The 27,391-nt window shown below is 46.2% G+C and overlaps 1 protein-coding gene and 1 pseudogene across 6 annotated transcripts in view; both read right to left on the bottom strand.

Moving 5' to 3' along the window:
• Positions 1–2,094: 2,094 nt before the first annotated feature.
• Positions 2,095–27,391, bottom strand: part of LOC148508050 (NACHT, LRR and PYD domains-containing protein 3-like) — a 156,291-nt gene continuing 130,994 nt past the window's right edge. Inside the window, exons 11-12 of one of the 6 annotated variants that reach the window (XM_088445162.1) lie at positions 5,370–5,498; positions 2,095–2,668 (exon numbers count right to left, since the gene is read on the bottom strand). In XM_088445162.1, the coding sequence (XP_088301288.1) occupies positions 2,626–2,668; positions 5,370–5,498 (172 nt within the window). In that variant the 3' untranslated portion in view covers positions 2,095–2,625. Of the gene's footprint in view, positions 2,669–5,326; positions 5,499–9,070; positions 9,296–27,391 lie in introns of those variants that run through there. The other 5 variants (XM_088445163.1, XM_088445159.1, XR_015869629.1 and 2 more) reach the window with 5 other exon arrangements.
• On the bottom strand, positions 17,316–17,434 carry LOC148508051 (5S ribosomal RNA; annotated as a pseudogene).

Here is a 27,391-nt window from a genome sequence, read left to right on the forward strand (position 1 = left end):
TACCTCATACATACCCCAAGGCAGATAGATAGTGGGACATCTGCTACTTACACCTTATACAGGGGAAACACTGGGTGACGTGTGATGGGAAATGTCCCTGTCTCATTACATGTAATCAGGGGAGAAGAGGCGCTCGCTGTGTACCTCATACATACACCAAGGCAGATAGATAGTGGGACATCTGCTACTTACATCTTATACAGGGAAAACACTGGGTGATGTGTGATGGGATATGTCCCTGTCTCATTACATGTAATCAGGGGAGAAGAGGAGCTCGCTGAGTACCTCATACATACACCAAGGCAGATAGATAGTGGGACATCTGCTACTTACACCATATACAGGGGAAACACTGGGTGATGTGTGATGGGAAATGTCCCTGTCTCATTACATGTAATCAGGGGAGAAGAGGCGCTCGCTGTGTACCTCATACATACACCAAGGCAGATAGATAGTGGGACATCTGCTACTTACACCTTATACAGGGAAAACATTGGGTGATGTGTGATGGGAAATGTCCCTGTCTCATTACATGTAATCAGGGGAGAAGAGGCGCTCGCTGTGTACCTCATACATACACCAAGGCAGATAGATAGTGGGACATCTGCTACTTACACCTTATACAGGGGAAACACTGGGTGATGTGTGATGGGAAATGTCCCTGTCTCATTACATGTAATCAGGGGAGAAGAGGTGCTCGCTGTGTACTTCATACATACACCAAGGCAGATAGATAGTGGGACATCTGCTACTTACACCGTATACAGGGGAAACACTGGGTGATGTGTGATGGGAAATGTCCCTGTCTCATTACATGTAATCAGGAGAGAAGAGGCGCTCGCTGTGTACCTCATACATACACCAAGGCAGATAGATAGTGGGACATCTGCTACTTACACCTTATACAGGGGAAACACTGGGTGATCTGTGATGGGAAATGTCCCTGTCTCATTACATGTAATCAGGGGAGAAGAGGCGCTCGCTGTGTACCTCATACGTACACCAAGGCAGATAGATAGTGGGACATCTGCTACTTACACATTATACAGGGAAAACACTGGGTGATGTATGATGGGAAATGTCCCTGTCTCATTACATGTACTCAGGGGAGAAGAGGGGCTCGCTGTGTACCTCATACATACCCCAAGGCAGATAGATAGTGGGACATCTGCTACTTACACCTTATACAGGGGAAATACTGGGTGATGTGTGATGGGAAATGTCCCTGTCTCATTACATGTAATCAGGAGAGAAGAGGCGCTCGCTGTGTACCTCATACTTACACCAAGGCAGATAGATAGTGGGACATCTGCTACTTACACCTTATACAGGGAAAACACTGGGTGATGTGTGATGGGAAATGTCCCTGTCTCATTACATGTAATCAGGGGAGAAGAGGCGCTCGCTGTATACCTCATACATACACCAAGGCAGATAGATAGTGGGACATCTGCTACTTACACCTTATACAGGGAAAACACAGGGTGATGTGTGATGGGAAATGTCCCTGTCTCATTACATGTAATCAGGGGAGAAGAGGCGCTCGCTGTGTACCTCATACATACACCAAGGCAGATAGATAGTGGGACATCTGCTACTTACACCGTATACAGGGGAAACACTTGGTGATGTGTGATGGGAAATGTCCCTGTCTCATTACATGTAATCAGGGGAGAAGAGGCGCTCGCTGTGTACCTCATACGTACACCAAGGTAGATAGATAGTGGGACATCTGCTACTTACACCTTATACAGGGAAAACACTGGGTGATGTGTGATGGGAGATGTCCCTGTCTCATTACATGTAATCAGGGGAGAAGAGGCGCTCGCTGTGTACCTCATACATACACCAAGGCAGATAGATAGTGGGACATCTGCTACTTACACCTTATACAGGGGAAACACTGGGTGATGTGTGATGGGAAATGTCCCTGTCTCATTACATGTAATCAGGGGAGAAGAGGGGCTTGCTGTGTACCTCATACATACACCAAGGTGGATAGATAGTCGAACATCTTCTACTTACACCTGTGGTACCCCGGAATTAGGGGATCTTAATGGTTGAAAAATCTGTGCCAGTCATTTAAAGTCATGAAGGTCCTTTAATCTGTAAATAAATGTATTTTAGTTGAAGGAGAATGTTTTTAAACAAAGTAGTCAATGGGTTCATATGTGCCTGGACTATCCCTATAAAAGGGAAATTATGGTTCCATCTTTTCTGATTGGTCCTCTAATACTGGGGGAGGCACGAGTACAGGACTCTGCCAAGGAGCCTCAGATAGGGGAGAGGTACCCCAGTTATTGGTTGGGGGGAGTATGAGAAGTCAGTGCGGGAGGCCAAGAGATGTGTTAGCATGGCCTCGATGGAGAGAGCAGGAAGATAAAAGCCCAGGATATGAGACGACTGGCAGTTGGTCCTAGGAGCAATGGCCGCAAATTGTTCCCCCCTGTTGCCTTGTGGGGACCTGAGAGAGAGATGGACGGCAGGAACAGACGATCCGGAGACTGGAAGAAACTCTGTCTTCGGTCTGGAGACATTGCGTTGGTCGGAGGGAGCCGACAGCAGGAAGCGGAAGCCTGTTGGAGAAGGCGAGGCTGAGACGCAGTTTGGGAGAAGAGCATCTAGTCAGTCGAGGCTGTCAGAGTTCCTCTGGAGGTTGTGTCTGGAACTGCGGAGACAGAGGAGTCAAATTCAGTCAAGGGGGTAAGATACCTGCCACACACACCCCTCTGTAATTAACCATTAACAGCTACCGGTAGTTAGTCATCCACAACAACCCAACCAGAGCCGTGCACAGCAATAACCTTCTCCATCAATAGTACAGGGAGCCACCCTTAATTACCAATTAACTACAGCGAAAAAGCAATCTAACATACTGTCCCACAGAGCCTCAGACTTATATTAATAAACAAGGTGGCAGGAGAGTCAGTGTAAGAAACTACAGGACTTGTCCAGATTAAGCCAAAAAAACGCAGAATTATTATCAGTCTCCGGGGAAAGCCTCAGCTGTAGTTACCATTGTAGCAGAAAAGAGCCAGTTAATAAGCTGATCCAGTGGATTGATAGCAACAAACTTGCAACATACATAGCAATATAAAACGCCTGTGATTGTTACCACACACTTGAAATAGTAACCTACAGTAGTGGCAGAGACTGTCAGCCAGGATTTATAAAGAGAAACCATTGCAATAGGAATAAGCTCAGCTTATGCAGTTAAACACAGTGGAAATATACCTACTGAGGACAGTTTATAGTCAGTGTTATCAACTAATAACCCGGTCAACGTGTGTACACTTATAGAGACTTAGCTCTACAGGTATTCATGAACTGCTAGTTTTATGGCCAGAAAAGCATTTAGGAGCTTATTCAGACCCGGTCGTTAGCTCTACGAGCTTGCGACCGGGTCGATGTTGCTCCAGTGTGCATGCGCACGATGGAGCCGGCTCCGTCGTGCGCATGCGCGAGACCCGGCTAACGACGGGTGATCCGTTGTTAGGGGTCTCGTAGCAGACGGGGCGAGCTGTTGATGTTGAGTGACAGCTCGCTCCATTTGCTGGGCGGGCTGGGGGCGTGCCCGGCCAAACGGAGGCGTTCCTTCCGGAACGCATGCCGTTTGGGGACGGCTCCACTGACATCATCAGTGATGTCAGTGGGGAGCTTCCTGCTAAAACAGAGCAGGAATCTCCCTGGGGCTTAAGGTTGACGAGACCCTACCCTAGGGTCTCGTCGTTAGCCCTGATGGTCGCAATGGTCTTGACCATCACGACCATCACCCTTAGCGGTCATTAGAGCTGTGGGTGTTAACCCACAGCCTAACGACCGACATGGAGGCGGCCGTTCAGGATGCAAGCGGCTGCCCTGTTTCAGAACGACCGCTTGCATCCTACGACCACCTCTGAATGAGGCTGTTAATTCTAAGTTAGTAAGATAGGATGTTTAGTGAGCCATAGTTATACTCTGTTGTTGTAAATTGGGGAATGACATTGATGATACTGGTTTTCTGTATGGTGATAAATTGTTGTTTAAATGTACTACATGGAGAGAGAGAGAGAGAGAGAGAGAGAGAGAGAGAGAGAGAGAGAGAGGGAGAGGGAGAGGGAGAGGGAGAGGGAGAGGGAGAGGGAGAGAGAGAGAGAGAGAGAGAGAGAGATCCATTGGTAGAAGGGAGGCTGTGTTCCAGCATAATAAAAATTGCTCTTTGCTTCAAGAAATTTTATTGTGAAGTTTTGACAGTAGTGTAGGTTGCTATTATTACCTTTGAAAGTTTGAATTAACACTGTATGTTTTCTTTGCTGTAATAAATAATTTCATATGACCCTGCAAATCCAGTGTGCTTACCTTCTTACCTCTCTGTGAAGGGAACCAGGGATCCAACACCTACTCTAAGGTCACCAAGTTTGGGGTATTACACACCTTATACAGGGGAAACACTGGGTGATGTGTGATGGGAAATGTCCCTGTCTCATTACATGTAATCAGGTGAGAAGAGGCGCTCGCTGTGTACCTCATACATACCCCAAGGCAGATAGATAGTGGGACATCTGCTACTTACACCTTATACAGGGGAAACACTGGGTGACGTGTGATGGGAAATGTCCCTGTCTCATTACATGTAATCAGGGGAGAAGAGGCGCTCGCTGTGTACCTCATACATACACCAAGGCAGATATATAGTGGGACATCTGCTACTTACACCTTATACAGGGGAAACACTGGGTGATGTATGATGGGAAATGTCCCTGTCTCATTACATGCAATCAGGGGAGAAGAGGTGCTCGCTGTGTACCTCATACTTACACCAAGGCAGATAGATAGTGGGACATCTGCTACTTACACCTTATACAGGGGAAACACTGGGTGATGGGTGATGGGAAATGTCCCTGTCTCATTACATGTAATCAGGGGAGAAGAGGCGCTCGCTGTGTACCTCATACATACACCAAGGCAGATAGATAGTGGGACATCTGCTACTTATACCTTATACAGAGCACAGGGATCTCCCAGCTATATCCCAATGTAACACCTCTGGTGCAACAAACGGCAAATGGGAATAAGCATATTCTATATATGTCTGATGTTATACAGGTGACCGAAGTGGAAGGACACCCACGGAAAGGAGTAACTATAGACACTGATATAATTCTCCATAAGGGCCCAGCCCCAAATGATCAGGTAACAGTAAGTGTGTGGGGAGAGATCCTGCTCACATATACCCAGTAACAGTAATATACAAAGCAAATGTACAGATGCTGGCAATACATGTCACACATTCAGTCCAAATAGAAAATAATACACTTTATAATGTAACAAATTTAGTTTATGTAATTCAATATCTTTTCACTAGAAGCTGCAGAGACGGCCTCACACACTCCTGAAGTGTTACTGCACAGTCCTGCAGATAATTCTCTGACAGGTCCAGTTTGGTCAGAGAGACGTTTGTAGTAATAACAGAGCGGAGATCATCACAGCAGGAGGAGGTCAGACCACAACTCCGTAACCTGATGAGAGATGAGGGATCTGCATTAGGTCATTTCTTATCATTCCCAGCCTCACACCCAGCATGATGTCTGAATAACACTGTGTAAAGTCACTGGTGTCACTAGTGGGGTGCTGGCCACACCCAGGTGTCACCAAAGTGCCTACTCCTCCTCAGTGACAATAGCTGGGTGCAGCACTGTAGTATTGTGTGCAGCACTCGGCTCCTGACACAGTAAGTGAGCCGGCACTTTGCATACAGACTTGTCCCCAGTAGCAGCCCGCATCTCCCGGACCCCCAGAGTGATTACAATGGGGCAATATACAAAAATAATTTCACACCTTGGACGCTGCCCCACACAGCTGCAGATATAAGATTGTGTGACAAGTCACCAAACTAGTCTATACATACACAACACAAGAAATACAATCTTATAGTTCTGCTCTGTGGGTAATTCCAATAATGATGAGAATGTTTTAGTCTCAGTCCTTACATATGAAAAAAACAGACAAAAAACTTGATGTAGTATCAGTCCCAAATGGAGTATATAACACCCTTAGTGTGGGTTATATCGTAGGTGATGGCATAGTCCAATGCTCAGATAGTCTATACAGTATCCAGACTATCTGAGCATTGGACTATACCACCACCTATGACTGAGACTAAAACATTTGGAGTTCTCATCATTATTGGAATTACCCACAGCGCGGAACTGTAAGATTGTATTTCTTGTGTTGATTAAACTGGAGGTTCAGGCCGTGAGGCCTCACCCACTTTCCTGTGAGACCACGCCCATTTGTATCACTGTGTGCACAACTTCCTTCCCCACAGCAGCCCGCACCAGGTGTCACCTATTGTAGGGACACTTCTGTGTAAAGTAGATACAAATATTGGTAAATACATATCAGCTATTAGGCTGTAAGTGAATGCCCCTGTTAATGAGGATGTTGAACTACTGAATAAATAAATAAATACATAAAGCAAATATAAAATTAAGTGACAAACATAATAATAATAGATGATCTTAAAATCTATTTTTTTGTTTGGACATTCACCAGTGAAGACCTCTAATATTCTAACCCCCATATACCATGTGATAGCCACTGCCACTATCTGGCCCCCATAGCCACTGCCACTATCTGGCCCCCATATACCATGTGATAGCCACTCCCACTATCTGGCCCCCATATACCATGTGATAGCCACTCCCACTATCTGGCCCCCATATACCATGTGATAGCCACTCCTGCTATCTGGCCCCCATATACCATGTGATAGCCACTCCCACTATCTGGCCCCCATATACCATGTGATAGCCACTCCCGCTACCTGGCCCCCATATACCATGTGATAGCCACTCCCGCTATCTGGCCCCCATATACCATGTGATAGCCACTCCCACTATCTGGCCCCCATATACCATGTGATAGCCACTCCCGCTACCTGGCCCCCATATACCATGTGATAGCCACTCCTGCTATCTGGCCCCCATATATCATTGATAGTCACTCACACTATCTGCCCCCCATATATCATTGAAAGTCACTCCCACTATCTGCCCCCCATGTATGTCATTTGATAGCCACTCCCACTATATGGCCCTCATAAATCATTTGATTGCCACTCCCACTCTCTGGCCCCAGATATAATTTGATAGTCTCTCCCACTATCTGGCCCTCATATACCATGTGATAGCCACTCCCACTATCTGGCCCTCATATACCATGTGATAGCCACTCCCACTACCTGGCCCCCATATACCATGTGATAGCCACACCCACTATCTGGCCCTTACATACCATGTGATAGCCACTCCCACTATCTGGCCCTCATATACCATGCGATAGCTACGCCTGCTATCTGGTTTTCAAACAATAGACATTTTAGTGAAAACTCTGGAATAAAAGTTACAAGTCATGTGACCACATATATTACCGATTGCACCATATTGAATTGTCAGTATAAAAATTACAACCTGTACAAAATGAATCTGCACCTAGTTGTGCTCTTTGTGTATATACCTAAAAATGTACTCCAATTTCCTCCCATACCCCAAAAAACATACGGGTAGGTTACTTGACTTCTGATAAAAATGTACCTGTACCCTAGTGTGCATGTGTGTATACATGAGGTAGGGAATATAGATTTTAAGTTCCACTAGGGCAGGGACCAATGTGAATGGCCATAAACTCTCTGTTAAGTACTGCAGAATATGTGTGCACTGTATAAATATCTGGTAATAAATAATAATGGTGGGAACAGTAATAATGTGACAAAGTCCAATCTACTATCACTTTATTTCACCTCTGTTGAAGAATCATCACCTATGAATATAATTTTGAAGCCATTTTATGCTTTCTCACCCACACGGCAGCTTTACCCATCTTTTCTTTCTATAGGAATCCTGTTATAAGACCCCAACTCAGCCATCAGAGCTGTTATGTGACACTTGCACGGTGCAGGGATCCTTAGTAGAGATCCCCAGACTATTAAATGGCGGCACAACTAAATTCTTTATCACTGCGACAAGCGGCGATGGAGCTTTTTAGTTAGGCCTTTATTTAAGGTGATAGGTGTATGTAAGACTGTGCTTAACCAAATATCTGTGGTAGCTGCTAGGGAAAGAGAACAGGCCGGTGGTTCAAATCCTGACAGCAGGAAGCCCGGCAGTTGTGAAGATCTCGAAGCTAGAAAAGGTAAGTATTTACTAACCTTTTTTTTATCCCCCCAACCCTAACCCTCTATAGGGGTGCATAACCCTAACCTCCCCCCAAGTGCCTAACTCTAACCCCCTCTAAGTGCCTAACCCTAACCCCCTCTAAGTGCCTAACCCTAACCTCCCCCCCGGGGGTACCTAACCCTAACCACCTCCTTCCCCTAGCCTAACCCTATGTCCCCCCCAGGAGCCCCCTCACCTAAACCTCCCGCCCGCCGCCGTCCACGCCCGGCTTACCTACGATCGGTAAGCCGTGTGTCGGGTTCCCAGCGTAGGTCTAATGACAGGCATCTGGATTTTGACGCCTGTCATTAGTACCTTGTCGGGATTAGACAGTCGGGAAGCCGGCGGTCGGGATTTCGTCCGTCGGCTTCCCGACTGCTTCCCGTAATTTACTGACACAGATAACATTTAAAAACACATTTATTTATCAAGTTGAACAATCCGCTAGATATATAAGTGTAAAAATCTTACAATCCAGATATGTCTCTAACACGTATAAATATAATTTTAAATATGAAAATCTCTGTGTAAATAATCTTAATACCGGTATAGTTGAAACAACATAAAACAACAACATAAAAACATATAATCCGTTAAATGGATTTCCCAAATGAGATATATGTGTAGGTGGTACGCTATCCCAATGAATTCCTCCACCTATGTGTGTTCTTGATTCCCCCCTATACAGAGAATGAGATCCTTCAAAAGTTCTTATATGGGTAATGGGTGTTATCTGCTTAGCGTGCAATATATCTAATTGTCCAGCTCTGTGTGACTAATGGCACCCAATTTATAACCACACAATCTTAATGTATGTTGCCCACAATTGTATTGGTCCATACAGGATAGAGTCCGCCTCTGATGTGAGCACTCACCCTTCTCAAGTTGAGTAAGGGTAAAGGTGCTGTGCATCCTCCAGCTCCCTTTATGCAGTCTGGTGTAAAGAAAAAGCAAGGTGTCTGCAAGGTGGCTGCTGTGTGGTTTAATTCACGGTTCAGCATCCTATTGATGTGCTCCACGATTGACGCGTTTCACCTGTTCCCAGGCTCTGTCAGGATATTCATCAGGATATATGTATGTAGGGTTTTATTTGAAGCCATCTAAGACAAAACATAAATTGAGAAGGATACAGATGTGTTCTTACACATCTTTGCACACCTTTCAATGGGCCCAGTCCTATGAGACTCTGCTAGTGCCGGGCGTTTTTTTGGTGTTATTTTTTACATCTAAGTCGTAATGTAATGTGACTAGGAAGCACCAGCAGACTGTGCTGATTCATGTGATATATGACAGCTTTTTCATTGCAAGACTCATTGTGCTCCATATACAGACTTAGGTGCACACAAATGTACAAGTGTCACATAATCAGCACAGTCTGCTGGTGCGCCCTAGTCCTAGAACATTGCAACTTAAAAGAATTTTCAGCAAAACAAGACACCCGATGCTATCAGTATATCGCGGGACCAGGTGGCTCACTCATACCATGCAAGTCACGCTTGTATGAGGACATATCTGTAGGAATAGTGTGATGGGTATGTGTAAGATGTTTTTATATGTGTAATTAAAGATATTCATGCAGGGCCATAGGGAGGGTGGTGCGGCCGGTGCCTACGCAGAGGGCGGATTTCTCCAAGGACACCGACCGCAAGCTTGCCAGCTCAGGGAGGTCTGCGCTTGGAGAGCAATGCCGAAGATGATCCCCACCCTCTGGCGGAAATGTTAAGTGCTCATTGGGAGGGGGGGGTGGGGAGGAGTGAGAGGGGTGGTAGTGCAGCACAGAGCACACTGCCATCCTGATACTGCCCTGCATTCATGTGCAAATTGGGTAACATGCATTAAAAATGTAAAGTAACAAAAAGACTGCACTCAATGTCTCTTATTTCCAACCTTTTGGTACAAAACTTTCATCAGGGATACTTATTGAGCCAAAAACATGATTAAAAGGCTGTTTCTGCAGGATTATTGCAATTGTTTGCTATTGTTGCAAGCATAATTATGTATAGTGCATATTTTATTATGTTGTTTGTCTATTAGATATGCTTTAATGTAGCACCATGTGCCTATTCTGTATGTTTACATTTCTGACTATGGTGATGGTCAGGGGCTGGCTTGAAACTTTCAGCCTGGGGGGCAGACGCAAGCAAGTGGCCCAGTTGTTCTACTAGCGAATGCAATGTAAAAATAGGCGTGACAACAATGCTGGTGGCATGGTATCCGTAATGTGCCTAGTGGGAACACTAATATATATATATACATACAGACACAATAAGTCCACACACATGCAGGGGAATTCAATTCAAAGCGATGTTGAATAGCCCCGGGAGGAAGCTCCTGAAGCTATTCAATTCAACGCAATGTTTGGTCGGGTTACAGGATTTCTTCTCGCTCCCCCTCGGGATGCAAGGAGAAATCCAACGAAAGTGCCAGCCATGCAGCTGTTTGCCGGCTTAGTGCATTGCTAATAGCTGCACGGCCGGCACATTAGTCGGAGAATGCCGGTTCTTGCGACTAAACACCCAGGTTATGTCTAAAGAACCAGCATTTTTTGACTTAGCGCACTGAATTGAATAGCTCCAGGAGCTTCCTCCCCGGACTATTCAGCATTGTGCTGAATTGAATTCTGGCCATCGACATTATAAAGAACAAAACAACACCCCTCCTTGCAAAGTATATGCCACACGGACATATATAATTTGTATACAATGATAGATAGATAGATAGATAGATAGATAGATATGAGATAGCTATGAGATAGATAGATATGAGATAGATAGATATGAGATAGCTATATGATAGATAGATATGAGATAGATATGAGATAGATAGATATGAGATAGCTATTAGACAGATAGATAGATAGATAGATAGATAGATATAGATAGATATGAGATAGATAGATATGAGATAGCTATATGATAGATATGAGATAGCTATATGATAGATAGATAGATAGATAGATAGATAGATAGATAGATAGATAGATATGAGATAGCTATTAGATAGATAGATATGAGATAGATAGATAGATGGAATTGGTATGAAATACCGCCGGCCGCTTGGTTCGATTCCCGGCAGCCCGACATCAGCAGAGATCCCGGCAGCGGAAGCCCGACAGCGCTGGAAATCCCGATCGTGGATAGTATTGTCTAACCTAACCCCCCTAACCCTCCTTAGGGGTGCCTAACCCTAACCTCCCCCCCAAGTGCCTAACCCTAACCACCCCCTTCCCCGCTGCCTAAACCTACGTCCCCCGGGGGGGTGCCTGACCCTAAGTCCCCCCCGGGGTGCCTAACCCTCCCTCCCCATAGCCTAACCCTCCCGGGGGGGTGCCTAACCCTAAGTCCCCCCCGGGTGGCCTAAACCTAACCCTCCCCCCCACGGCTGTCAGCTCGCGGCGCCTGGCATCACTACGATCGGGATGCCGGGCGTCGGTCTCCCGGCGTCGGGGAAATGCCGGGCATCTACATCTAGATGCCCGGCATTTCACCCTTGCCGGGATATGACAGTCGGGAAGCCGGCTGCCGGTATTTAGGCAGTCGGCTTCCCGATTGCATACCAGATAGATAGATAGATAGATATGAGATAGCTATATGATAGATAGATAGATAGATAGATATATAGATATGAAATAGATAGATATGGGATGCATAAATAGATAGATAGATATGAGATAGATAGATAGATATATATGAGATATATAGATAGATAGATATTAGATAGATATGAGATAGATAGATAGATATGGGATAGATAGATATATAGATAGATAGTTAGATATGGGATAGATAGATAGATTGATACTGTAGATAGATAGATATGGGATAGATAGATAGATAGATAGATAGATATGGGATAGATATGGGATAGATTGATTGATAGATAGATATGGGATAGATTGATTGATAGATATGGGATAGATTGATAGATATATATGGGATAGATTGATATATAAGAGATAGCTATATGATATTGATAGATAGATAGATAGATAGATAGATAGATAAACATCACACACACACAGTATGTATGCCCCACCCTCCACTTACCTGGTTTCTAAAAGTGTAGTGAGGACAGTAAGCAGGCTCTCCTGCACTCTGGAGCACTCTTCACCTCTGCCCTCACTGTCTCTCTTCTCCCTGGGTGCCATAAAGCTTATTTTTCTGCTCCCAGTCCCCAGGCTCTTCCCTTTCCTGACAGACTCCCTGATAAACCCCGTACCCTTTTTCCACCTTCCAGCCTCTAAGGTTCCTGGGAAAGGAAACCTGGCTCCCCATTGGTCGACAGTGGCCATTTCCTTGTAGTTTGGTATGGGGACAGCCATTTTTTATTAGCCTCTGCAACTTAGATCTCACCAGCAGCATAGCTGGGCAGCCCCCGCCAGAGCTGAAGCATCATCTGCCTGACATGACAGTACGGTAATATCTAAATTCCCTTTATGGAGAGGAGAGGACCCTGACTACCATGACAGTACTCCCACAGCCAGGCAGCCATGGAATTTTAACATTGTACCAGCCTGGGGGGGCAAATGGCACCCTGCCCCCTGGCCCAGTCCACCACTGGTGATGGTACACATGATGAGTCACCACTGTTGTGCCCAGCGCAATGTCATAATCAGCTATGCACCACCAGCCGGCTTAGTGTGCGGTCCAGCTCCGGAGTTTGGCGCTTGTTCACTGGGATTTCGACACATGTCATTAGACACTTGCTGGGATATGACAGTCGGGAAGCCGGCTGTCGGTATTAGGTCCGCCGGCTTCCCGACTGCATACCCTCTAAAAGGCACTTGTTTCTTGCAGAGTCTGATAATGAGTCAGGAGGGGCAGCTTGTGTAGTACAGAGGAATTGTAAAAGTCTTAAAGGGGAAATTTTTTTGGGTGTTGTTTTTTTCCCCCCTTCTCCTTCCTTTGGTTTCTAGTCAAAAATTCTAGGGTAACCTTTGCTGGTTATATACATTAAACGCTTAAAGTATTACTGTTATATAACTAAAGACGCTAAGGACCGTATTCAATTAGCGGCGATAGTTTCACAGGCGATAAAAATCTGCAGACGATTGGCCGACTATCAGCTGACTTTTAATTGCCTCGCGATAGTTTATCGCACTTTTATAGTGAAAAACAGGAGAAAAGTTTTCTCCATCTCAGACTTGGAGAAAAAAAAAATTACCCTATTTTTGGGTAAAATTGTGGGTATTTCTTACAGAACCCATTGGACAGCCCCCCTAATGATACTTTAGCCGGAAAAATATTCATAAGCTGCATTTAACGTGTTGGGTATGGTATTTCAGAGGGCCATAAGAATGGGCCAAGTGTTTTAAACATCGCACTTTTTTTAAAACCACAAAAAAATGCCTGTGCCAGCCACGTACGCAATTTATGACAAAATTTTCCGATAGCGACGGTGGCTCTTTGGTCACCATACCCCTAAATCTTTGGTCAAGTCTTCCCGTTGTTATAGGAGATTATTTCCTTCTGGGTGGAGACAAAGTCTACAATTGCTGGAGCAACCGAAGAAACAAATCCCCTTCCACTACAAGCCTTACCTGGACATGTGGAGTTACCAAGTGAACAACAGGCCCCCACTTCTGAAATCGCGAACTAGGAAGGTGATGAGGGGAACTGGGAGCTGGACTGTCTGGAGGTATTGCTGTCAGACTTTGGACATGATCAAATAAATAACCCAAATTTGTCAAATGCTTTTAACAATGTAGCTGAGATAAATGGGCAAATAAAGCTTCCTTTACCCCAGAGGATACCCTTTACTTTGCTTTGAAAGGAAATCTGTTATATCGGGTGCGCTACGTGCGGGGTAATAAAAAGTATCAGTTGTTAGTGCCCCGGGCACATGTAGGGCTAGTACTTCAGGAAGCTCATACACAGCTATGGGGGAAGAAAAGACACCACAAAGAGTACAACAGCGGTTCTTTTGGCCAGGTTCAGAAGTATCGCCCGGCAGCCATTTCGGTGCTACCCTGGGAAGAAGGTGCTTGCTAGCACCAAAATGGCTGTTGGGAGATGGGCTGCTGGTTCTCGGCCATGGATCCTTTCTGTTCATAATGCCAGTTGAATGAGTACTTGATATTTTTTACTCACCTGCACTTTGATTGTACTGATGTCTTTTATTATTGGCTGGAACTGTTGGCTGATGGAATACAGTACTATAATATAATTCTACCTGATAAAAATATATTTTTTCATGCATAATATTGAAGATTGTTAGATTGTTGTTTAAGACATACTTTGGAATATATATATATATATATATATATATATATATATATGTGTTATGGTATAACATTCCTTTGTTAACTCTTTTTCTTCAAGGTCCATGGGGTCCACAGCCATTACGTTGGGGTATGAATCCCAGTCACCAAACAGTTAACACAAACGAGCTCTCTGCTCCCAGGATGCATCGGGGTTACTCCTCATATACCCCACCTCCTGCCTCAGATAGCCAGTTTGTTACCAAGCTCAAGCAGGCGGTGACAAACAAAGGGTAAGAAAGAAGAAACCCATAACTCATGAGCCAGACTCTCAAGAGGAGAAACTACGGAAAACCTCCCCCAGAACTGGTGCGTCTGGGTGGGTGTCCTGTGGACCCCATGGACCTCGAAGAAAAAGAGTTAACAAAGGTATGTTATACCATAACTCTTATTTTCTTCTTCGGGGTCCATGGGGTCCACAGCCAATACGTTGGGGATATCCCAAAGCACTAACCCTACGCGCGGGAACGAAGGAGGCATCCTGAGAGGCAAAAATGTCAAAGGCATAACAATTGACAAAGGTGTGGACGGAAGACCATGTGGCTGCCCTGCAGAACTATTCAGCAGAGGCACCCCAGCAAGCAGCCCACGAAGGCCCCACTGACCGTGTGGATGTATCTTTACTGAGTCTGGCACCACCAGACTAGTCTGTGTGTATATGAGAAATCATCATATAAATTCATCTGACCAGCATCCGCTTTTCGGCTGGCCAGCCTTATGACTGTCATATAGTACAAAAGGGAAACCTACTTCCTCATGCTGTTGGCGCGATCCACATAATTATGTAGCGCACGGCCAACATCCAAGGAAGCCTCACCTACCAAGAGGCTTGTAGTCTGAAAGCCTCTACATTCATATAGAACCAGAATACCACTCTTGGAAGGTATTCTGCCCTAGTATGAAGTACCACTCTCTCCCGATGACTTATTAAAATGGGGAAGCGGGAAGAAAGTGCTGCTAGATCAGAGACCCTCCAGTCTGACGAAAAGAACATACTCAAGAAAACCTAACCCCCTAGGGCCACATTTTCTCAGTTCATTCCGGAGAACATACAAAGTTTTTAATAACTGCAGCCAGAAGTAAGTTTCTTGTCCTCTGAACTACAGAACATCCCTTCACAAGGAGGAGGTCTTTGAAGAACCATGCCGTCCAAGATGGACGAGTCAGGTCTAGATACAGGAAGGGATCCTGTATTAACAGGTCCGACCTTAGCAGAAGAGGCCACAGAGTGTCTATGGAATGACTCTGCAGGTTGGCAAACCAGCAGCGCCAGGGTCAAGCAGGGGCCATCAGTATTACTGTTGCATGTTCCCGTTAACCCTTAGAGGGAGGGATAGCGGGTGAAGCAAATACGCTAGTTTGAAGTTCTACTCTACTGCCAGATCATCCACAAACACTGTGCCCCTACCTGGGGACCCAGTGCTTGTGACTCAAGGCCATGAGGTCTACTCTGGAAGACCCATCCATCCACAAGGCTCTGAAATACCTGTGGATGAAGAGCCCACACTCTCTGGTGCGTATATCCTGCTGGCCTAGGAAGTCCACTTCCAAAATAAGGACTCCTGGTTAGAGCACAACTGATCTTGCTGGAAAATGACATTCTGCCCCCTGATAGATAAAGCAGTCTACTGCGGTGGTGTTGACAAATTGCACCTAGACCGGCCTGCCCCTGTAGTATTTCCTGAGCTTGAAAAGCGCTCCTGAATACTGCCCTTAGTTCCAGGACGTTTTACGGAGAGACTGCTTTCCGTTGTCCTCCATTTTCCTTGAATCGTGTGTCGACCTGTCACTGCTCCCCACCCGCGGAGGCTGGTATCATCCAGGTCCAGAACAGGCAACCCTTGTTGCGACAAACATCTTTAACGGATAGTCGCTCTTCTGGCGAGAGACAGATAGTCTGTGCCTTTATTTGGAACCCCGGCCGTACCCTGGCTGGGCAAATAACAGCTCCTAACAGAGAAAGACTGCGCAGAAAACGGCTTCAAATCTCTTATCAGTGGAACATTTACAGGCGAATGCCAATGGTACTGGAAAGGGATATAAGGCCTCAACCTTTCTGGTAATATGGATTTTTCTGCCTGGAAAAACTCCATACTACATTCCCTACCACTCCTGGAATCTCAGGTGGTCTCCCATCCCAGTACTAACAGGGCTCAATGCTGCCTAGCTATCAAGATCCAACCATCTTGGGCATGTCCAGTCTGGTCTGGCTGTAGTCAGATTTGGAGGGCTTTCCCAACTTTCTGGCATTAGAACACTGGAGCCTCTCCTTATACCGGCTCCACAAGCATAGCTTTGACCCCTCTGATCAAGGAGGAGACGTACTGTTGGAAGACGGTCTTCCTCTCTTGAGAGTGACTCCTGGGAGGAGACCCGTGTGTCCCCCTAAACACCAGAAGATGTACCAGAATATGAGGGCTGGACGGAGCATGAGACCGACCGCCTTCTGATTATTTTGGCTGTACTAGCCTAGCTGCTTGCCATAACTGCTGAAAAGCTGCTAAGGACGAAGTCACCTTTGACCCGAGTGAGCACACCTGTCCCTCCAGGGCAGATACCTAGGAAGCCCAAACATGGTAGGCTGCAGCTGCTGAAGATACCTTAATATCAGGGTTGACGCAGGAGTTGCCAAATTGTCCACAACCTGCGCTATGATCTGGTAGATTTGACTACTGTGGTGACTCTTTAGCACAGCGACCACCACAACCCATTTATATTAAGTCCAGTGAGGTCACCCCATCGCCCCTCTCTGTGGCCTGGCCCGCGTAAGGGGCCGACGCCATCTGGTCTTTAGCTGCAATGACCTAGCAGCCTGTAGAAATTGTTTAACGGCTACTAAAGATGATGCCTGCCTCAACCACTGCCTACAGCACCTGGTATTCCCAGGTGGTCTCCCATCAAAGTACTAACCAGGACCAACACGGCATAGCTTCCAAAGTCATATGAGATTGGGCATGTCCAGTGTGGTATGGCTGTAGGTGAAATGTCCATTCATGATGGAAATAGAGGGCATAACCATAGGGGCTGCTGCTACAGGTCACACATGCCACCAACTCAGGGGCCCCAGCCACCTGTCTTACCTTTTCATTGGACATACAAGGTTTATCCAATGTCTAGGTTTAATGTGACCATCATTTTACATCCAATGTACCCACGTATCTTTGTAGTGGGTTACATGAGGAGAAACAGCAGTGATAGACTTATGCTGACAAGGCAGCATAATACAGCAGATTCCATAAAGCACATGTAATGCACATGATACATAATTATATATATATTATATATATATATATATACATACATACATACACGCATATCCACTGTTCATACACACTAAACTCTCTGGCCAAACACCAAACACCAGGTAGGACCTAGAGCTCTGTATGACCTGATCACCGCAGTGGAGGCATATATACATACATGCAACAAAAATTTTTTTGGTCAACTACGAACAGCCGACAAGGCTAAGCAGGACATCAAGCTCTGTATAACCTAGCCATCCACAGAGAGGCACCCAGGAAGATCAAATCTCCTGAGAACATTTGCAAGTAACTCACAACAAGCGTCGGTTTACAGAAAAACATACGTGTGAAGCACTCTCTAACCCCTAACCACAGTTTAGGGGTTTCAGGAAAATAAAATTTTTGAACAGTAGCACATTCATGCCTAACTGACCAGTTTTGCAAAATCTACCTGTAGATTTGCATCAATCGGTACTAAAACCAAGCAACAAAAGTTGGTAGGATTCCAATATTATGCACTTTCCTGGGAACAAGGCATACTCAGGGATAGCCAACTTCAGGCCCCCATACATCAGAGATGGATTACAGCAATCGTGCAATTTGCAATCGATTGTGTATAAAAATCTTTCCCTATTTCAATCGATTGCAGATTGCAGAATTGCCACAATCGATTGAAAAAGGGAAAGATTTTTATACACAATCCACATCTCTGATGTATGGGGGCCTTTCCCTCCCACCCCTAATCAGTACTCAACTCAGCTGAGTCTTCCTAATTAGGAGAGTGGGGGGATGGGCAACCCAGCTCTACCAGTATATGTGAATTACAATATAGCCCATATAGCCTACAGCTGGGGCCAATGTAATGTGTTCATCTTCACACATAGAGGGGTATTCAATCTGAAACGTAAACTTCACTGTTTTTACCTGTGTTAAAGTATCGGGCGCGCGCCCGCTTATCCCCGTATTCAATATGAGAGAATTACAATATAGCCCATATAGCCTACAGCTGGGGCCAATGTAATGTGTTCATCTTCACACATAGAGGGGTATTCAATCTGAAACGTAAACTTCACTGTTTTTACCTGTGTTAAAGTATCGGGCGCGCGCCCGCTTATCCTCGTATTCAATATGAGATTAACGAAAACGGGTTCTTCTGAAGTTGGATTTGCGTAAAGTTACGAATTTTTCCTTAAAAAAATTGTAGGACCCCCCTAAAGTTGTAAAAACATGGGGGATCACTATGGGTACCCCCGTTTTAGCCTTTAAATGAAAGTCGGGGATTTAAATAGCCGCAGCAGGTGTTTTTTCCCGACATTGAAGAAGTGATGCAGAAGAGCACTTAGGTTATTTTTTTTCGTTTTTTTAAGTGGTCCCATCAAATTTGGGGTACATGAAAATGGGTACTAGCATATTTTTAAGTCCCTAAAGTAAGTTTTTAAAAATTCTGCAATTGTGCACCTGCCGCTATAAATCTATTCTAGAATACACCTGCCGCTATAAATCTATTCTAGAAAACACCTGCCGCTTACATGCAGAATAGCCCTGAACCTATTTCCCTATTGTTAAACAATTTTTTCCCATTTATTTTTTTTTACACCAATTTTTAAATAAATTTTTTGGGGTGTCCCTATTTTTTTTTTATATTTTTTTTTACACAGTTCTTTTTTAAATGTCATTCCCAGGGGTGCAGGCTATTTTTTTAAAGCCTGCACCCCTAAACCCCAATTCTGCACTTTTTTTTTGACACCTATTCAATGGTGAAAAGTTATCCCCGATTTTTATCAAAGACTTCTCAAAACTGCGAAAAGTCTTTGAAATTGAATAGGGTGTAAAAGTAAAACCTCCGATAATGACGTCATAGCTCCGATATTAACGCAAAAAAACGATGTTTTCGCTCCCATATTGAATACCCCTATCAGTCTTTTCAGAAACAAAGGCAGCATAACTCAGCAAAACTTAACGCATTTAAGCAGTATGTTTGCCATAGGCTCTTAATCAAAAAAGCACAGTAGCTTAGTAGGATATTTGAGCCTGTTCATCCTGCCACTAAGCAATGTACTTTGGTCCATAATCTGGGAAAAGGAAACCCAAGGGAGTTCCTATCCAGATGCTGGGTGGTTTGTCTACTTAACACAGTAACCACATAATAGAGATTGTATGAGATCCTGTGGGGAAAACCCCCCCCAGCACAGGGACCTTAGCCGTCTGTCCTTCAGACTCTGACATAATAATGACAAGTAGTGAGTACACACGTGATTTTGATTCACCCTAATTACCCACACACCTGTAGGAAAGGGTTAAGGGAAAAGACAGTGATAATTTACAGGAGTCACAGTTCTTTGTACATAAGAAACAGTATCCATAAAACAACAATCACATGTCATGCATAAACACTGTGAGTCATATGCATATAAGCTCTCACTACCACCATCAGCCTAGGCTTAGGTAGGATAGAGCCCTGTAAACACCTGAACCAACAGTAGGAAAGGTATACAGGGAGACTGCCCAGTGTCCTGCAGGAGCAGCATTCAGAGAGCAACTGACATACACTCTGGCTGCCCTATGGAGGCTGGGAGTGGCAACCCACCATCACTGCGCCAGAGGACTGAACTAGCGTGTGTATTGGGGGAGGGGCCGCCGGGGAAGCGCACCTCCCCTATGCTGCTTGGAACCCTTATCCCGGCGGTCTAGTGTAGGAAACAAGCTGTATGCGTCCCGACCGCAGCTTAACCTGTAGGAAAGGGTTAAGGGGAAAGACAGTGACAGTATACAGGAATTACAGTTCTTTTACAGAAGAAACAGTATCCATAAACAACAATCACATGTCATGCATAAATACTCTGCGCGTCATATGCATATAAGCTCTCACTACCACAATCAGCCTAAGCTTAGGTAGGATAGAGCCCTGTAAAAACCTAGACCAGCAGTAGGCAAGGTATACAGGGAGACTGCCCAACGTCCTCTCTTGTAGGAACAGCATTCAGAGAGCAACTGACATACACTCTGGCTGCCCTATTTGGAGGCTGGGAGGAGCAATCCACAATCAACTGTGCCAGAGGACTGAACTAGCGTGTGGATTGGGGGAGGGGCTGCCGGGGAAGCGTAAAACCCCTATGCTGCTTGGACCTGCCCGGTAAACTGACCTGGCTGCCGCCACAAGCCCAGGCTGGTCAGGAACATCAAATCCCAGCGGTCTAGGCTAGGAGAACAAGCCGTATGCCTCCTGACTGCAGCGCGCCTCCGGCCAGTCTCACCGCCGGAGGCCGGACCGCCACGTGGTCCCGGCATCAGCGGCCGCCGCAACCACCTGCTTACCTGCCATCCCCTTGATCCGGTTGCGGTCCAGGGCATGAGAGCCCCTGCTGAATCCACAACCATGGATCTGCCAAGGCTACGGTGCGGCGCCGGAGGAGGTAGTTGTAGCGCGTGGCCGGTGCGCCTCCAATCAGGCGCGAGGCTGCTTCCAGGACAGCTCAGATCACCCGCTGAGATAGAGATTAAAACTCTCTTTTTTTTTTTTTTTTTGTTACTCGTCTGCAGGACTGCTCCCGCAGTCCCACTGTCTATGTGGTGAACACACCAAACAGGAAGAACTTGCTACCTGAGGCAGGGGGTGGGGTATATGAGGAGGAACCCCGATGCATCCTGGGAGCAGAGAGCTCGTTTGTGTTAACTGTTTGGAGACCGGGATTCATACCCCAACGTAATGGCTGTGGACCCCATGGACCCCGAAGAAGAAATATATATATATATATATATATATATATATATATACACACACACACACACACGTATTCGAGAAGGTGGGAAGATGGTTATCTCAGTCTTGGACATGTTAAGTGCAGGGACATCCAGGAAGAAATAGCAGAGAGATAGATGGAGATACGAGTGAAAGGTCAGGGGAGGAGAGGTGGATCTGAGTGTCATTAGCATAGAGATGATATTGAAGGCCCAAAGAGCTAATGAGTTCACCTAGAGAGGCTGTATAGAGGGTCCAAGAACATAAACTAGGGGTACACCTACTGGTTAAAGAAGTAGAGTCATGAGAGAAGACTGAAAAAGAATGGTCAGAGAGATAAGAGGAAAGCCATGAGAGGGCAGTATTATGCAAGGGAGTGGACGATTTTCAGGAAAAGAGAATGGTCTACAGCAGTTATTTTCAACCTTTTTCAACTCGTGGCACACTGAACAAGACTTTAAAATTTCTAAGGCACACCATCAGTCCCTCATGGGAAAACACACACACACATTGGCCCCCATGGGAAAAACACTTACAAATTGGCTCCCACATGAAAAAGAACAGACATTGGCCCCCACAGAGAAAAACTAATTTACAATGGCCCCAAAGAAAAAAATATCAAACAAAATGATCCCCACAGACAAAAAACAAATGCACACATTGGCCCCACAGAAAAAATAAAATAACCAGCTGAGAAGGCTCACTGTCATCCCTGTCCTTTCCCTCATCGGTTAGGATTGCCCAGTCACACTTAGTGACTGAGCACATAGTGCAGAGCTGTGAGCAGTGTGCAGGCAGGTGTGCAACACGGCGTCACCTATGTCATGCTGCTACATCTTCATAGGTCACGGCCCGAGCATGCTTGAGCCTCCCTGAAGAGCCCAGCACTGCCCGGGCAAACAGTACAAGTAAAGTCAGCTTTGACTGCACTGATGTCACGGCACACTTGACAACCGCTCACGGCACACTAGTGTGGTTGAAAAAGGTCGAGGAGAATAAGCAGAGTAGTGGCTCTTGGATTTCATAGCAAGGAGGTCATTTCATGAGGGCAATGTCAGTGGAGTGGAGAGAATGAAAGCCAGACTGAAATGGGTTGAGCAGGGAGTGAGAGGAAAGACAGGCGGTTGTAGACAATATGCTCAAGGAGTTTGCAGGCAAAGGGGAGGAGAGAGATGGGCCGGTAGTTAGAGAAAATATGTGGTAGGGTTCTGTAACTTTTAAAAACTTTAGAAAGTTGTTAGTTGTGATTATTGGCTGATTTGTTTATTATGAGGTGGATTGTCAGTGTATTGTATTGTTGTGTTTATGTAAGTGTATGGGACGAGTGGTTAACCGGAAATAAATTCCTTGTATATGTTTGTACACTTGGCCAATAAAGCTGATTCTGAGAGTGTTAGAATCAAGAGTGCATTTTTTTAAGAATGGGGAGACACTGCATGCTGGAGTGCAGAGGGAACCCCTATGTTCAGCTAAGTACTGCAGTCCCTATAATTGTTAATGGGACCTGCCATCTGCATCATATAGCTACACTATAACATATACTGTATGCTACAGTGTCGCTGGAAATGGAGAGTTGAGATCACAGGAAAATGGGTGGTCCAGGCAGAAGCCAAGGCAGAGCCAGGGTCACAGGCAGAAGCCAAGGCAGAGCCAGGGTCACAGGCAGAAGCCAAGGCAGAACCAGGATCACAGGCAGAAGCCAAGGCAGAGCCATGGTCACAGGCAGAAGCCAAGGCAGAGCCAGGGTCACAGGCAGAAGCCAAGGCAGAGCCAGGGTCACAGGCAGAAGCCAAGGCAGAGCCAGGGTCACAGGCAGAAGCCAAGGCAGAGCCAGGGTCACAGCAGAAGCCAAGGCAGAGCCATGGTCACAGGCAGAAGCCAAGGCAGAGCCAGGGTCACAGGCAGAAGCCAAGGCAGAGCCAGGGTCACAGGCAGAAGCCAAGGCAGAGCCATGGTCACAGGCAGAAGCCAAGGCAGAGCCATGGTCACAGGCAGAAGCCAAGGCAGAGCCAGGGTCACAGGCAGAAGCCAAGGCAGAGCCAGGGTCACAGGCAGAAGCCAAGGCAGAGCCAGGGTCACAGGCAGAAGCCAAGGCAGAGCCAGGATCACAGGCAGAAGCCAAGGCAGAGCCATGGTCACAGGCAGAAGCCAAGGCAGAGCCATGGTCACAGGCAGAAGCCAAGGCAGAGCCAGGGTCACAGCAGAAGCCAAGGCAGAGCCAGGGTCACAGGCAGAAGCCAAGGCAGAGCCATGGTCACAGGCAGAAGCCAAGGCAGAGCCAGGGTCACATGCAGAAGCCAAGGCAGAGCCAGGATCACAGGCAGAAGCCAAGGCAGAGCCAGGGTCACAGGCAGAAGCCAAGGCAGAGCCAGGGTCACAGGCAGAAGCCAAGGCAGAGCCAGGATCACAGGCAGAAGCCAAGGCAGAGCCATGGTCACAGGCAGAAGCCAAGGCAGAGCCAGGGTCACAGGCAGAAGCCAAGGCAGAGCCAGGGTCACAGCAGAAGCCAAGGCAGAGCCAGGGTCACAGGCAGAAGCCAAAGCAGAGCCAGGGTCACAGGCAGAAGCCAAGGCAGAGCCAGGGTCACAGGCAGAAGCCAAGGCAGAGCCATGGTCACAGGCAGAAGCCAAGGCAGAGCCATGGTCACAGGCAAAAGCCAAGGCAGAGCCAGGGTCACATGCAGAAACCAGGGTCACAGGCAGAAGCTAAGGCAGAGCCAGGGTCACAGGCAGAAGCCAAGGCAGAGCCAGGGTCACAGGCAGAAGCCAAGGCAGAGCCAGGGTTACAGGCAGAGCCAGGGTCACAGGCAGAAGGTGGGTCTAGGCCGCAGATGAGGAAGTAGAGAGTTGTTTTTAGTGTGGTGCACAAAAGGAAACATTAAACCTCAACTTATATTGGATTACATTATAACCCTCATTAGTTTATTTAAAATTCAGCAAAATCATTTGATAAAAAAATGGTTGTGTATAATTAATAAATTGTGCAATGTAAATTGCTGCTGTGCACCTAGAAATAACTATTATATAAAATATATTATAATTAGTGACCCTTAGAAGATCTGCATAATATGAATATAAGTATTTCAGAGTATCCCTAATACCGATGTCAGTGTCTCGCCTTGTTCCTACAGTATCTGGGGTATAGACCTTTGTGGAAATATAATTAATGTGGTTTATAATGTAATCCCCAAAAAATATATAAGTTTTCATATTCCCTTTTGTGCAGCACATAATAGACAGATCTCTCCCCTTCCTCACTGTTTATGCCCCAGTCAGGTGTCAGTGGTAGCGCCCCCTATACTCTGTAATGGGAAATGTGGTGACTGTTATTCTACATATAGAATGTGGTCAAGCGCTTTCAATTTGTAACCAAAGCAACTTTTAAATTGTCTTAAATTATGTGTGGTACCAGAAAGCACTATAAATTAAGTGTAATAAATACAATAATATGCCTAAAATTATAAATATAAATGAAAAAATATATAATAAATGTAAAATAAAAACGGATCTGCAGGGTGTAATCAGTTAATAGGACACACATAAAATGAACACTTAAAAGATGTTTATAGCCCCTTTTGTATGAATGTGCTGATTAACCTCTCGGGTTCCGGCACAGTAAGTACTGAAAAATGTTCCCTGTCTTACAATACCGAGTGATCTTCTGTTCACAGTCAGTGCAGCTAGCCGACATGTGCTGTCAGCGGTGTTCAGCCCGTCTGGTTTTTGGCAAGTGGCTGCACAATCACTCTGCTCTGTCCTAAGCGCTGTAAAAGGGATAAGTACAGGGGAGTTTCCACTAGGAAGGCTCCAGGCAACAGTGATTCTTTGCAGATCCGTTTTTACTTATATTTTTTATTGCTAGAATTTAAGGCATATTTATTGTATTTATTACATTTAATTTATAGGGCTATCTGGTACCACACATAATTTAAGACTGTTATTCTACATATTATAGGCAGGCCCGCTGATAATAGGGGGCGTGGCCTAATCGAGGGAGGCGTGGCCACGCCCCCTTCCCGGAAAAAAAAAAGGGATATGCAGCGCCGGCCGCGAGAGGGGGTGCTCTGAGCCCCCTCAGCCCTGCTCAAAGCCAGGGGGGGTGCGATCAGTGTGATCGCTCCCCCTCACAGGCATAGGAGACTGCTCGTGGCTGCTGCTCAGCAGCCACGAGCAGTCTCCACTGCGGCTCAGCACACGCTGTGTGCTGGGCTGCTGTGAGGGAGGGGGAGCGGCGCCGGGCTCCTCAGGAAGCCCGGGCCCCGGTAATCTGTACCCGCCTCCCCCCCCCTCTCGGCGCCCCTGATTATAGGGGCCATCTCAGAGATAGTGATGGGAATGAACGGTGAGGTTAGTACATGAGCATGTAATGGGACCAGGCAGCAGACAAGGCAGAGACCAGAGACAAGCAGAGTAGAAGCAGGAGAATGGAAATGCCAGTGTGTGACCGCTATAGGTATGTCCGAGAAAGGGGACTATATAAGGTAGCTGGCACCAATGAGAAGAGACTGGCACAAGGTGACATTATAAGCAGTGCCAATCTCACACTATAAAGAATGCTAGTATAGAAAGTACCCGACATAGGCCCGTATTCAATTTGATGCGAAAAGCCGAGATCCACGAAAAAGTATAGCGGATGATTTCATTCTGCCAGGTGAAAACTTATCTCCGTATTCAATTCAAAAGACTTTTCGCGTACGCGATGCAATGTAATACATGAAAAAGATTCGCCTCTGAATAGGATGAGAAAAGGAGTGCATTTTTTTTGTTTTGGGGTGCAAAGGTAGGGAAACCACTCAGAACCCTTAACTGCGTCAAAAAACTCCTAAAAAAAAGAGAGAAAAAGTATAAAGTGGGGGAACAAACATAAAAACTAGCCAAATAGACTAGGGGGGGGGGGGGGAGTCGGTATGAAATACCGCCGGCCGCTGCCAAAACCTAAGTCCCCCGGGGGGGGTGCCTAACCCTAACCTCCCCCCGGGGGTGTTAAACCCTAACCCCCCCTCCCCCTAGCCTAACCCTAACCCTCCCGGGGGGTGCCTAACCCTAAGTCCCCCCCGGGTGCCCTAAACCGATCCCCACTCCCCCCACGGCTGTCCGAGAAGGACCTGCAGAGAAGTGGGGTCCCGTGATGTGGGCTGGAGGCTTAAATGCATTGATCAATCCATGAACCAAAACCCCATTATTTATTTATATATTACTGTGAGTGATTTAACAATGGTGAGTGCTGGGTTTTCTGTTTTTAAAATTTATATATATATATATATATATATATATATAATGTACATATACATTGAGAAAGGGCAAACAGCTGCCCGAAACGTCGCTGTACAGTGTATGGATTTTTCAGAAACACTCTGGTATTTGAATTTACTTAGGAGTGCTGTTCCTGCATTAATATGTGTGTGTATATAAAATATATATATATATATATATTAGGGGTGAGCGGGTTCGGATTTCTGAAATCCGAACCCCCCCGAGCCCCCCCGATCCGAGTCAGGCTCGACTTTTCCCGCCTGACTCGGATCTGAAATCGAGGCAAAACGTCATCATCCCGCCTCCCGGGTCTCGCGGGTTTTGGATCCTATATAAGGTACCCGCGTCGGCGCCATTTTCTCACTCGGCTGTGGACAGTGAAGAGGGAGGGTGGGAGTTAGGGCTGGCTGGGCTGTGTAGTGTAGTGTAGTGCAGAGTAGTGTTGTGTTGTGCTGTGCTGCTGTTGTCCACTACTTCAAAGTCCATAGGGGCTGGCTGTGCTGTGCTGCTGTTGTTAATAGGGGCTGTGTCCACTACTTCAAAGTCCATAGGGGCTGGGTGGACTGTGTTGTGCAGTCAGTTCTCCATAGGGGCTGTGTCCACTCCAAAGTCCTGTGCAGTGTCCCAGTCCTAAAGGGGTGCTGTAGTGTTGTCCAGGGGGTGCTCTGTCCATCAGGGGTGCTCCCCCCAAGTGCTAAAAAAAT

Source organism: Taudactylus pleione, unplaced genomic scaffold, assembly GCF_031769625.1.
Source record: "Taudactylus pleione unplaced genomic scaffold, aTauple2 ptg000377l, whole genome shotgun sequence".
Taxonomy (NCBI): domain Eukaryota; kingdom Metazoa; phylum Chordata; class Amphibia; order Anura; family Myobatrachidae; genus Taudactylus; species Taudactylus pleione.